Source organism: Vanessa atalanta, chromosome 1, assembly GCF_905147765.1.
Source record: "Vanessa atalanta chromosome 1, ilVanAtal1.2, whole genome shotgun sequence".
NCBI lineage: Eukaryota > Metazoa > Arthropoda > Insecta > Lepidoptera > Nymphalidae > Vanessa > Vanessa atalanta.
In genome coordinates, this window is record NC_061871.1 from 5714294 (window position 1) to 5728343 (window position 14050).

A 14050-nucleotide genomic window follows, 5' to 3' on the forward strand; every position below is an offset into this window, starting at 1 on the left:
TTTCAGTCTGACACATGCAAGTTTTCTCTGTAGTGTATATATAAAATGTGTATCAATGTTATAACAATGAAATTATAATTATCATTATAACTAATTTGCAATAATTTCATTGTAAATAATTTGATATTCTTATATGAACTAAATAAATATTTGTTTTAATATCCATTATCGTTTTTTATCACATCCAGTATTCCTTAAAGCTCTGATCTGTCGATATGCTGTAGAAAAAAATTAACCTTTAAAAAGTTAAATATGGTACTAGCGAGGGCAAGTTCATCTGTATGAAAGGAACAGTAATGACTTGACTATTTACAAAGTATTAATATAACTAATATTTATGTACAATATTAAAATATAATTAAATAGTTTTTCAAAATATAATACTTATGCAATAAATAAGGTTAGTGCAGTCACCGTTTGGGTTAAATTAAATACGCATATTATTATAATAATAGTTTATTATAACTTAAGCACTTACTGATGGTTGTCAAACATGCTTTAGATGCGCCGTCTCATCTGTCGAAAAATAAAGCCATGTCCATCATGCAAAGAAAGCTAGCGATAGTAAAATGAAAACGTGTACTAAAATTGAATAGATGGTTTCAATCGTGTTGATTTATTAGAATATATATTCGTGCACAATACCAAACCAGTGAAAAGAAAACAACTGATTACTGTTATCTTTGGATGAACCAAGCCTTACTCAACCTGCGGCTCGGAAAACTTTTATGAGTGGTCTGGTAACGGAAATTAAAACTTTGTGGATGGAATTGAAAAAGGACTGCCATTCAATTATATTATCTGAATCCACCGGTATTTGGGGCGTATAAAGATCATTTTTTGTCGACCTCCGTCCGGTCTAGAGATTAAGAAAAAGTAATCTATAGATATATGTATATAATGACTTTTTTTTTAAAAGTACTGAACGTATCGGTATGAGAATATGACCAATCGACGAGGAATCGTCCGTAGATTATATTTTATAGGCTATTATTTTTTGTAATCCGTTCATCATTACCTGTTGTTTTTAAGTTTTAAACTTTATTTAACACCGGCTAGTTATAAATATGTAAGCATAAAATGTCATAATTAGAAGGAAATAACCTTGAAACAAATAAGTTAAGACGGTTGAGTATGCTTCTTCGTCTATCTAAATATTATATATAGTATTTTAATTGCTAATTATTTAAAATGGTCATATGATAGGAAATTGTTAGAACTATCTACAGTATACCTACGATTTTTTATATTATATTTACATTACACTGGCAGGTCTTCCAAAATATAATTAAATATCCATATTTAAGTTATTTTATGAATATACTTACAGCAGGATTTTTGAAGCGATCATCCTCTGGCAGTTCACGGGTAGCAATAAGCTGTTTGTAGTACTCGGCGGATAGTTTTGGTGTTCTTAGTCGTTCCGGGTCAGTTATGTCCACGTAGTAGAGACCAAAACGTTCCCTAAAAGAGTAATAATATTATAATTATGATGTCTTCTTAATCGATGACAATGTCTTATTTTTTCAATTGCAGCATCTATTTTTTTATCTTTTGTACAACTATATATATAATATATAATTCATTTATAAAAGGCACAATTATTTTTCTGGAACAAAATTTAAACGTGAATACACACGACGAAGTTATTAACAAATGTAAGTTACACATTTGTTACGAATTTTACGTACGTATTAGTAAAAAGTATTGAAATTGTCTACGTCTAAAACACATCGTCATTGATTATATGTCAGAGTAATGTTTATACTGGTAGTAATAATCAGTATATAGATTACATATAAAATATTAAGATTGTTTTTTTCTTGGATAAAGTTTTATAATTGATGTTCTTATTAAATTTTAATAAACTTCACCTTGCTTTTAAGGAAAAGTGTTATTGTCCCTGAATTACGCTACCTATTTATCATAGAATGCGAGATTAGTAATGAAGGAAAAACATAGTTATTCAAATTAAATACTTTCTTAATGATATCTAATTGAAGCTGCTCTTTTTGTGTCATAATGTTCACATATATAAATTTACAATACTTATAAGTTTTAAATTAATGTTGATAACCTAGCAATGTTCTAAAGTATAATAAACTCAGTCGTATCAAATCAAGCAAAATTAAGGCCAGTTTTGTCACGTGACCGTCAGTGATAAATACTCACGAGAATCCAGCGCGCCATTCAAAATTATCCATAAGAGTCCATAAAGTATAACCAAGAACTTTGACATCATCTTCGTAAATTACATGCAGAAGTGCTGAAAGGTAATCCTGAAACATAATATAGGTGATTGTATAATGATTTCTCATTTGAGACATAAAATTTATTTTTACCATCGACACTTGAACTTACGTTCAAATACTGAATACGTCCGTAGTCATCTAAATCACCACGATCAGAAAAACCGTTTTCGGTTATATAAATAGGTGCATCGTTGTAAGAGCTCTTACACCAACGCAGTAAGTTAGCAAATCCGGTAGGAACAACCTAAAACAGATCAATGTATTGAATTATGAAACATATATTTAAAGTGTCTTACGTAATATGAGTTAGTTCATATATTTACTCTAAGCCATTCTGAAGCTGAATCACCACCGACGTTCATGGTAGTAACCGCTCCGATGTCCTTGAGCCAGGAAGGAGATTTTGCTATTGGGTCTACACCTGGTCCAGTTACCAAATGAGTAGTGTAATGATTGATTCCAAGAAAATCAGAAGTGCCTTTAATTCTTTCGATCCAATAGTCATCGAATTGTTCTAGACGAGACTTAGGTAGACCTTCAGCTTGACTTTGCTGAGCCACATTTTCAACCATTACCGCTGGATAACCGCCTTCTTCGGTAAAAATGGGATGCGCGAACCATCCAAACTAAAAAAAGTCAAATATGATGTAATATAACATTATTTTTAATCCCTATTTGTTAATACTTTTTGATATAATAGAATATTACCTTAAATTGGTTTGCTACTTCCGCCAGGGCAACTTGTTCTGCATCTTCTGGGTCACTTGGCTCGTACCAGATAGAGTTGATTGAGATCATTATCCTTCCATTTTGTTGTGGCCTGTAGCTATCATTATACAAGTGGTAGACCTCAGCGTGAGCCTTGAGAAGATTATCACTGCATAAATAGTTTCCAACACCATGGCTGTCAATAGCAGGTGCTTTTTTGTCATCTCCGTAGGCATCTTCACAAATTTCGTAAGGCTCATTGATAGTGATCCAGGATTTGATCCTATCACCAAACTCTCTGAAGCATACGTCGGCGTAATCACGGAAGTAATCGATCATTTTAGGATTAGCCCATCCTCCTAGATCTTGAAGTGATTGCGGCAAATCCCAGTGGAATAAAGTTACCTGTATTAAAAAACATAAAATAAATAATTTTTAACATAATAAAGTTTACAACATTAGTTCAGCTGTTTTTTATCTTTTTTGATGACTAACATACAACACAAGATGTGCAAGTTCCCGTTTATTCTACAGCCAAACTGCAAAGCACAATGCATTGTTGTTTGTAGACGTGTTTCGGTTTAAAGGGTCATTGGGGGGCTACAGGCAAGGCCGGACTGTAAGTTTAGGGGGCCCTGCGCTAATACTACTTTGGGGCTTACATATCTGAACGTAGACTTGAATTAAATTAATTGAAAGAATTTGATTAATTGCAGGAGTCGCAGAGCTGCAAGCCATACGATCTGTTTAATTTAATAAAGTTATGGATTATTTCGTATTATCATCTATTTTTGACTTGGACTTGACCTAGCCCCTTGAATCCACGGGTCCTTGGGCTGAAGCCCAAAAAGCCATATGGAAGATCCGGCCCTGGCTACAGGCTATATGTGAAATAACATCCTAGTTGGCATGCTTGACGACGCTTTGCTGATGTATAAAATGGATAATTTTCTCACAAAGCCTATGTTTATGTGCAATGGGGAGTAAAGCACATACCATCAAGTAAGTAGTGGTAAAAACCTCATTATGAAATGAAATGTCATATTATGATCTGACTTAGTAACTTAGGTACATTTAATATCATTTATATTTATGATTACTGTACAGTTTAAATTATGTTTAGAGCTAATTCAATTTAAGGTGTCACACGTACCAGTGGCTCAATATTTTTCTCTGCCAAAGCATCAAGGAGTGCGTTGTAGTAACGGATTCCATCTGGATTAACGTGATCAACACGACCAGTAGGCAGTATTCTTGACCAGGAAAGAGAGAATCTGTAAAAGTCCACGCCAAGGTAGGCGAGATGGTCTACGTCCTCTTGATACTTGTTGTAAGAGTCACATGCAATGTCACCATTTGTTCCATCGGCAATCATCCAGGGCCGCGAGTGTGTCAAGCGATCCCAAACATTTTCCGACTTTCCTGAATAATAAATAAACTGTCAGAACGTAAAAGTTTAAAAACAGCTTTAAATATGTTAAGAAATAATATTTCCATATTGTTACTGTAAGATAAATCTTAAGATAGTCTTGTCTCGATAATACGGATTATAAAACTTCCTTGGTGTTTAGATATTTGTACGATAAGTTTGATTGACATAAATTCGATAGCTTCGAAATACATTTATAGTTTGATAAAACTACAGAATAAAAACACAAAAATGTTCTTACCACTGACATTCCATGCACCCTCAATCTGATGGGACGCTGTTGCTACGCCAAATGTAAATCCTTCAGGAAATTTTGTGTAGTGTGCAATACCCCTAATAACATATAATATAGTAAACACCTCTACTTTTTGAAGCATTCTTCTAAGTCAAATGAAATAATTTGGCTTCAATGATAACTCTCGTCAGAGTTTCAGAAAATTTAGGTTAATCTACTTGAATACTAATCTACTGAAATTTGTATGTTACATTGAAGTAGCAACTCATCTAATAAATATTAATATTTCTATGAACATATTACTAATCATTTGATAACGAATACTATTTTACATAAATGACAATTAGACATTTCGTAATGACTTGCTTTTTGTACGTCTTGCTTTTTGTACATGTATTATATTATCGTTTATCGTTGAAAAGTTCTCTAAAAATTAACCGTTTTTTCTGCATTTACGCCATAGTATAGCGTATAATTCCTTTTTGTGCTTTGATCTATATTTTCTTGAACGTTAGAAATATAAGAGCACAATGCCCATTAATTTTATCTGCAATTTTTTAAAACTCTTTAAGTTGTTGACTGATGCATACTTGTACGATACTCTTCTTCTAAATCGTATGAAGATGCTTAAATTTTGCTAATGACGGATAGGCATTGGAATATTTGTCGTTAATATTCTGCTGTATAACTCATGATACGGTAAAAATTTAAATATTTAGTTAATTAAAAGAATTACCTTTGATAAAAATTTACAAATGTATCTACTAATTTCAGAACGAAAAATACGACTTGCGAGAAAGTTTTGTCATATTGTTTTTTTTTTTTAAATTTATAAAAATAATAATAAATTGAACATTTACTACGTAACTAATCTGATACGCTGCTGCCCGCCTAGAAATTAATTATATAGTTTTTATCCGAAGTTTACGGTATTATAAAAGCTCTAGGTGCATTTTAGTTTAGATTATAATCTAAAATATACAGATGATACTTATTTATAAATATGATACTTAATTTAATAATACAATTACAGGGCCTTCGCTACACGTATTCAATCTATATTTATGTACCATATGGAATATATACATACATATTCAAATCTCATGTTTCGTTATTTATGTAATCCTTTACTATCTTAAGGCTGTCTAAAAGAGACCGTCTTTTGGACGTCGGTTATTTTATAACATTTTCCTGATGAGGTAGCATATTTGTATTCCTTACAATATGTTTATAGGTACAGATATATTTAATTAGTAAATAAAAATAAGTCACTATTAAATATTATTTTTTATACTGTCACGTACGTTTTGTTTTGTTCGTTTTGTTATTGCTTTACGGTGGATGTTTTACAAACTATTATAGTATTAATAAAAAGTAAGAATTTTGTAACGATTCACAGTCGCAAATTATAATGGACTTATAAAAATTTTGAATAAATTTGAATAATATATGTAAATAATTGTCCTCACAGAGACCATCTTACTAAGTTTGAGTTAAAATCGATACCATATTGGTATTTGAGCTTCTCTTTTGCAAATTAGTTTTGTTTATCAAAGTCGTATTACGAAAATGGTTTTAGTTTGATTCAAAACAGGTTTTTTATATACAGAAAATATATGTATCTAAGTGTTACAAAATATTACAATTTGAACGCTCTATATATATTTGAAAAATTAACTTATAACAATCAATCAAGTGTTACGTTTTAATTGTAAACAAGAATGTACTTACGAGTGGGTAATAGCTAACAGGGCGATAATAATTGCGGCCGCCATTGTGCCGTGTAGCGGTGACGACTCACTATGGCTTACTGTTGGCCTGCCGGTGTATAGTTCTATTTTAAACAATACCTACTTCCAGTTAACGGTAATCTTAAGTGGTACCCGCAGTTGTCACTATCTTGAGAAGATAAAATTTGAGAAAAAAAAATAACAAAAGTTATTACATTATTACATAAGAATTTATATGAGATAATTTTTATTTGGCGTCTCATATGATTACATCATATATTAAATATGGGCTTATATTTATATTTGGACAGATTGGAAAAATTAAAAATAATTAACGTATGACATAATTATTGAAACTAACTTATACATGTTTTTGAGTTTTTAAATTATAATTTTTAAAGTACTACATTAAGAAAATGGAAAACAACGAAGCAAAATAAAAAAAAAATACAAATAACAAACAGACAGGAGAAATTACAATAAACGTGTATGCTGAAAAAATTAAGAGCAATTTATCAGATTTGATTAATGTTCATAGTATGTTTACTAGAATATTGAAATGGCGGAAGGCGTGAGTCTCTAGTGGTCGAGATGATTAATTAGATAATTATGTTCAGAAAAGCTTACACGAATACAATTTTTTTTTATTTATTTAATTTATTTTAAATATGTAATCTATAATAATTTTATAAGGAAAAACAGTATGTGAGTAAAGGATATTAGTTCTGAATCTGGAGAAAAATATAATTCAGAGAAAATATGTTATCCACCAACCCGCATTGGAGCAGCGTGATGGAATATGCTCCAAACCTTCTGCTCAAAAAGGAGAGGAGGCCTTAGCCCAGCAGTGGGACATTTACAGGCTGTTACTATGTTATACGTGCTTAAATGCAATTAATAATTAGTGTTAAATAACCAATGATATACTCACTATAAATTAATTCGTTAAGTCTCATCAAGGAGTCCCTGCATCACGCATAGATAGTCCACGGAAGTTGCCAGGGAGTGAATGAGAAGTATCCCTCGAGTTAGAACTTCCCTAACTTTCCACACGTCAACGGGATGACAACGTTTCAATATCAGTAAGAGTGAGCGGCAAAATATGTTTCTTGGCTGAAATAGTTGGGGCTGGTCTAGCCACCAGCTACAGTAAAAAATAGACTGAATAATTATGTTAAGATTAAGGCCTAATGGATAGAAGAATATAATATTTTTTATTCAACTCTGATCACAATTATGTAAGCACCTATAACACATGGAGGAAACCTGTATATATTGGACAATATCTGCATTGTGACAGTTCAAATGAAATTGTGTTTAAAGTAATTAACCTCAACCAAGCCTCGGTCTTATTGTAAACATCATTACGAGCTATGGATCATAAGGAATACAAAATTTTATTCAGTAATCAAATCCTAAATAAGTAACTAACTTAAAATTAATAATTACGTGATGAAGATGTACCTTAAAAAGAGACTTTCGTATGTGAAATATGTGATCGTTAAAATTAATATTGGATATAGTAAAGGTAGCATGGCTATAAGGGAGAGCAACAGAGTTCCAATTAGCTTTAAAAATGTTGGAAATGGTGCACCGTAGCGCCATAATGAGCGGACGTCCTTAGCGAATTCCAGTAAAAGTAAACGAGCTCTTCCGAAAACGCTGGCGGAACGCAACTGTCAAAAAAGTGTACTATTACTTATTTTTTTTAAATATTAATTGTTAACTTTTAAAAACGATATCGATATCACCCATACACATTGACATTAGACAGAAGTGTAAACCATACGGCCTAAGATGTTATGTCTCTTGTACCTGTAGGCTGTAATATTGACTTATATATATTATATTATAATTTATTTATTTTTTAGTAATAGTCTTATAAAAGTAGGTAGCAACACTTTATATACAGGATTTCTTACAACTCAAGATTCTTTGTTTTTTAATCGATAAAATATTATTATTTCTACCTATTATCTTTGTCAGCTTATTAATTTCTAAAAATGTATGTATAGCACAGCTTAAAATTACTATGTCATGGGCTATTATGTCATCATAATAAATATTATTCTGTTAAAGTAATTAATATTAATTTAATTAATATTTGTTTTTTTTTTTAAATACATCGTTTTATGTAATTTGTGATCTATGTCTCTATAATTATATATCTAGTTTATACATTGATTTAAGCATGTTTGAATCAAAACATACCGTGTTAAATTACATAAAGGATAATATTAAGACGACGGGCAACATCATATGTGAATAGCTGCCTAAATTGGTCAGAAGGACATCATCCTAACAATATGATTAGCATTAGAATGTCATTGAATTTCATTACGATACCAAGGAGTACTTACTAATAGTAGCACGATAAATAATATGAACAGTGAAGCAATTTATCATAGGAAAGTGGATGGAGGAAAGATTTATGCAACCGGTTTGACATCAGAAAGGCTTGCATAAATTCAAACAAATGTTTTTAACAAAACTTTAATGGAATATTACTAGTATTTCGAAAACATATTATTGGCTGTTAAACAAAGTTCTAGTTTCGTATAACACACGTATATAATACTCGTTTTCGATTGTACTAATACTCTCGTAAGATATTGCGATTGATCATTTTTTCAAAACATTATGGCATTATACAATCAAAATTCAAAGTTCATATGATCATAATACGTATAAAATTCCAGCTAAAGTACTCGTATATTCATTCAACGTATTAATGACTTTGAGAACGATACCGTATTTTGTACCTAATGTACTTATCTAAACATTTAAAAAATAAATGAAAATTCAATCGATCTAAAAAATGAAAATACACATCAGGAGATCAGATATAAGATTTAAGTCATAATATAAAAAAAGAATAAACGATAAAGGATGAAAGATCTTTAAAAAAAAATGTATTTTTCATCAGGAGTCGCTACCGGTTTTGATTAGATAGGAGTATAATTAATTCAAAAGTTCTTCTTGTAAACAGACATAAAGAGATAGAATAAAGTAAAATAATCGGATTTAGTAATTTTTAGTATCAGTAGTTAGACTGCTTACGCTTTCCACTAAATATTGCTGTGTGTTATTTTACTTGATATAATAATAATAATTATACTTATTTTACGTGATTTTCTGTAATTATTAAATTATTACACTAGTACAATATTTTAATTATTTCTAGTCTAAAATACTATTTTTTAATAAAACGAAGAAAGCTTACTTGCAACATAAACACTTTATTCGTTCTGCGATATGGTTTCATTGATGATTTCATATAAAACTGAACTATTTAACGTAATTTGGATAATTTTGATATTCATATTATTCATAATTGTTATTCATTGTTGGTTTTATTTAGTAAACAATAAAAAATATCTTGTTATATCATCTACATTTTAATGAATTTAGTTGCTTATATTTACATCAAAATGACATGACACTGTTTAGAAATAAGTATAATCGCATTCAGGATTTAGGTATTTAATCTGCGAATGTTATTGGAACCTTTTTGCTCGAGTGAGATGTATAATATGTAGTTATCATAAATAAGTTAAACAAGAAGGCGTGTCAGCCTTTTTTAGTATTTCTCTATACTAATAGAGCGGTAAAGTTTGTAAATAGAGCTCCTCAATACATTAGACAAGGAATGAATACACATAGATATAGAATGTACGTAATGGAGTTTTTATACAAGTTCAAAAACCCACTTGATCAGAATTTATCTTTGTCTTTTATATTATATATCTAACACTATAATTCTATGTTTTAATATTAAAATCCTACTATCAATAATGAAACCAACGGTTTTTTTTGTTGATACGGATTTGGTTTGAACCAATTTTGTATACTTTACAGTAAGTACTTAAAACGCTTAGTTCAGTATTAAGTATTAAGATTAATAAACACTTTCTATGGTACAAAATATGTTGGCAAAAATTAATTTTTCAATAGTAGGATATTTAATGTTTCATCGCTTTATTAAACGGTCTACTCTTAGGTTTACGTTGCACAAAAACAAAACAAAACACAAAACTTTAGATATCTGATTGTTTTCGTAGTTTTCAGAAAAAAAACGTAGAATAAATTCTATGATTATTTAAACAAATAAAACCTAGCTTTTTAAAATTCCTAAGTCCAAAGTATATTTTTCGTGCACAAAATGTTTTTATAAAAAAAAAATATAATATTAGTTTACTATAGTAGTTTTCTACATTAGTGGCATTGGCACTTTTAAAGAATATTTATGAATATCTGAACCTGGTAAGACTACCTTTTATAAAAACTATAAATGGGTTAAGCATGAAGTAAGAAAACTTGCTTCTGATACGAAATTATACATGATTATGATTACATAGTATAAAACAAAGTCGCTTCCCGCTGTCTGTCTGTCTCTGTGTGTCATTTGGTCTTTGAAACTGCGCAACGGATTTTGATGTGGTTTTTAAATAGATTGAGTGCTTCAAGAGAAAGTTTAAAATGTATAATATATGCATAATAAAATAGAAAAACACTGATAATTTTAGAGGTTTTCAATGTGAAGTAGAAAATAAACATATTTTTTTGCGATTGATCAAAATCATGTACTACAATCTTATGCATCTTAAAAAATGTCTACGATAAAGTTCAAGGTAGTATATGTTTCTCTTTTAATATAACCCAAAATAACCATTTTTTATCCTGTACTTTTTACGAGAAATAATGGGGCTTATTTACGAAACGATTATAAGCAATATAAATACACTGTGCATTTAATATAGATCAATATGGCTCTTTACAGCATGTATTATAAATATATATTTTCGAAGATATTACAGATTTAAAATTCAGGGACATAGCGGTTTGTATTGTCTAATGATAAAAGCTGTGAACGTTGTATATAAAGACTTTCTGTAGTATATTTATGCTGATAAGCATTGCACCTGCGTGAATCCGGGGCGAGTCGCTAGCAATATTTATTTGTATATCTTTTCGACACTATCTAATCCATTTCAAGAGTTATTCATATCTTGGAAATTTTCACGTCAATCAAGTATTTATCTACTTCATATATTGAACCCCCATGATGCGTTGTTATTCGCATTCCTGATACTATAATAGATTCGTTTTAAAATTAATCGAATGAAAGAAAAATAACACAATAATTTACTTTATTAACTTAATTTTATTTTAGTTTGTGTTGCTTTTCATTAGAAATATGTATAAGCATATATCAATTTAGTATGAAATACTTGAAAACAATATTAAATAATTACACCTTATCGTTGGTACTTTTTTCCGCTGGAAAGACGCCTTGCCCCCAAATTAAGTTAGGGGAATTATGTGAGACTCGCCGGTGCTGTGTGAACTCGAATACCCCTCAAAGACCAGTGGTAACCACTTTGTCTCTTCAAGGGACGTCACTTGTTCATGTTACCACGATGCTCTGACAGTTGGGTGCCCATGCGCTCTTTGAAAATCTCCATACTCGGACACCACCAACGCTCACGGTGGGGGGAGAAGAGTCGCAAAGCATTACGTCGACACCTCATTTTGTCAAGGAATGGCGCTGGCGCCATAAGCAATATTAAAATTAACCTAATGAATAAGCAACTTTATTAATATTAATTTTAATGTTGCTTATTCCATTTTATAAAAAAAGGCAATCGCTCAAAAGATCGCTCTTACCTCTAGGCCGCGTATCAGCTTCTTCCATTTGACCGTAATCCCGCTTGAAACTTTGGCTTTACGTAGAGATGTTGGATTACTCCGTATCTTCTATTGCATCTATCACGGGAAGTGTTCAGAGGAATTGTTTAGCTTCTGGCTGCTGAATTTCACCTTCGGATATCGCATCAAAATTCCAAGTTTCAAGAAAATCCAAAACAGTGCGATTATTAAGAAATTGTGTGCCTCGTACAACCAATGTGTTGAACCATTTGTTTCATATGCAAAATTCATATTAATTCAATTTATAGTTTCAGAGCGGACAAAAAAGGTGACAATAATCCTTATTTTAGCGATACGAAGTTTGAACGAGCATTGTATGAAATAATTATATGTTGTATTTAAGTTTTTTATTTGACTTTAGTAAAAAGGCAGAAAGGTTAAATTATTTGTAGCATATTACAGGCAGTTTACCTAATATATAACACTTAATATCTCTTTTGAGTTTTATAAATTTTATTAATGATCGCTGCACGAGGTGAGCCAGTCGTTTACAAATATATAACACTTATTATTGTAATAAAAATACAGTGTAAAGTTTAATTTAAATTGAAAATGTTTTCGACTCTTCTATTATTATTGGTAGTTTTAATTTTACTACTGTGTTGTTACATCAATTATTTGCATAAAGACGAAAATTTTGACAAAATCCCAGGACCAAAAGGAATATTTCTTGTTAATAATGGCTTCGATGTCTTGATGGAATCTGGTAAGATGTAATGCTTATTTAATATTATTTAATTTAGCATTAATAGACCTATTACATAATTTAAAATACTTATATATCTTGCAGTTGCACTGTTCGCCTATATACGTGAGTTGACAAATAAATACAAGGATCTCTTAAAATTAAAACTATTTCATGTGAAGATTGTCATTTTGTATAACCCAGAGGATGTTGAAGTAAGTACTTACATTATTAAAGAGATCTTACTACATTTTTATTTATTTAATGTAATGATGACTACACACACATACATTACGTAAAAGTTATTACTTAGAACATCCATACAGAGATAGATTTAGACTGGAAAGTGAGCTTAAATTAGGCATTTTTATGTATATTTACTGCCTCTTTCAGATAGCACTCAATAGTACGAAATATAATGAAAAAGGTAATTTGCCGTATTTCTTGCGTCCCTGGTTAAAAGATGGCCTGTTTCTTAGTGAAGGTAATATTTTAATCATGTATCATACTAGAGGATTATCTTTGTAACCTTTATTACGTAAAAGACATCTGGGAAAACTGTATACTTTTTCTATTTTACAATGAACAAGGAGCTAAGTGGCATCAGCGTAGGAAAATCCTGACAACAGCATTTCATTTTAACATACTCCAGCACTTCAGCACTATACTGGTAGAGAACAGCGAGAAGTTGGTGGAAAGTCTTCGGTCTGAAACAGACAAGTCGGGGACGGATATATACCCTTTCATTACTAGCATGGCATTAAATTCTATATGTGGTGAGTTACTAATAAATATAAATACATTAAAGTTTACATTAAGGTCTAGGCCTTAAAGCATAATATAAGTATAATGTAGTATGTACCTAATGCATAATGTAGTTTAGACTCTAACGGTTAGCTTCAAAGGTCAAAATACTCTTAACTCGTCGAAGGATTCGAATCTGAGGTCGAGACAATAATAAGTGATTAGGTATTTAGGTATTTCTCACCAGAAATTCTCAGCAGTAAAAACTCGCAGTTGTCATGTCACGGAAAGCGTACAGAGCTTATTAGTCCTGTGTCTGAAATCTCTTCGCTCTTGTCGCATTGCTCTTTATATATGAAAGAAAGAAAGTTTATTTACGACACGGCACGGTTATAAAAAAGAATAAAGAAGAAAAACATAATAATAATGAATCCAGATGAATACGTAATAAGCCTATATACCTAACATTTTGACTTTTTAAAATAAATATGGTATTTCCCGTGCAGTAAGATGGAGATGTGTTTTGAGAAATTCCAATGTGTCCGAATTCGGTCCAAA

At 30.7% G+C, this 14050-nt stretch overlaps 1 protein-coding gene across 3 annotated transcripts; it reads right to left on the minus strand.

The window, feature by feature from the left end:
* Positions 1-104: 104 nt before the first annotated feature.
* LOC125067424 (myrosinase 1-like) lies at positions 105-7419 on the minus strand. Of its 3 annotated transcripts, XM_047676049.1 has the most exons (11): positions 7286-7419; positions 6356-6442; positions 4631-4722; positions 4114-4382; positions 2961-3365; positions 2576-2878; positions 2362-2496; positions 2173-2279; positions 1329-1464; positions 479-516; positions 105-218 (listed from the first exon to the last, which is right to left on the minus strand). In XM_047676049.1, exons 2-10 carry the CDS (start codon positions 6397-6399, stop codon positions 499-501), a joined length of 1509 nt encoding a protein of 502 aa, XP_047532005.1. In that variant the 5' UTR covers positions 6400-6442; positions 7286-7419; the 3' UTR covers positions 105-218; positions 479-498. The 3 variants fall into 3 exon arrangements, with proteins under 3 accessions (XP_047532005.1, XP_047531997.1, XP_047531988.1); XM_047676041.1 differs by lacking the exon at positions 105-218 and having other exon boundaries at positions 441-516; XM_047676032.1 differs by lacking the exons at positions 105-218; positions 479-516 and adding an exon at positions 689-859.
* Between the last annotated feature and the right edge of the window lie 6631 nt (positions 7420-14050).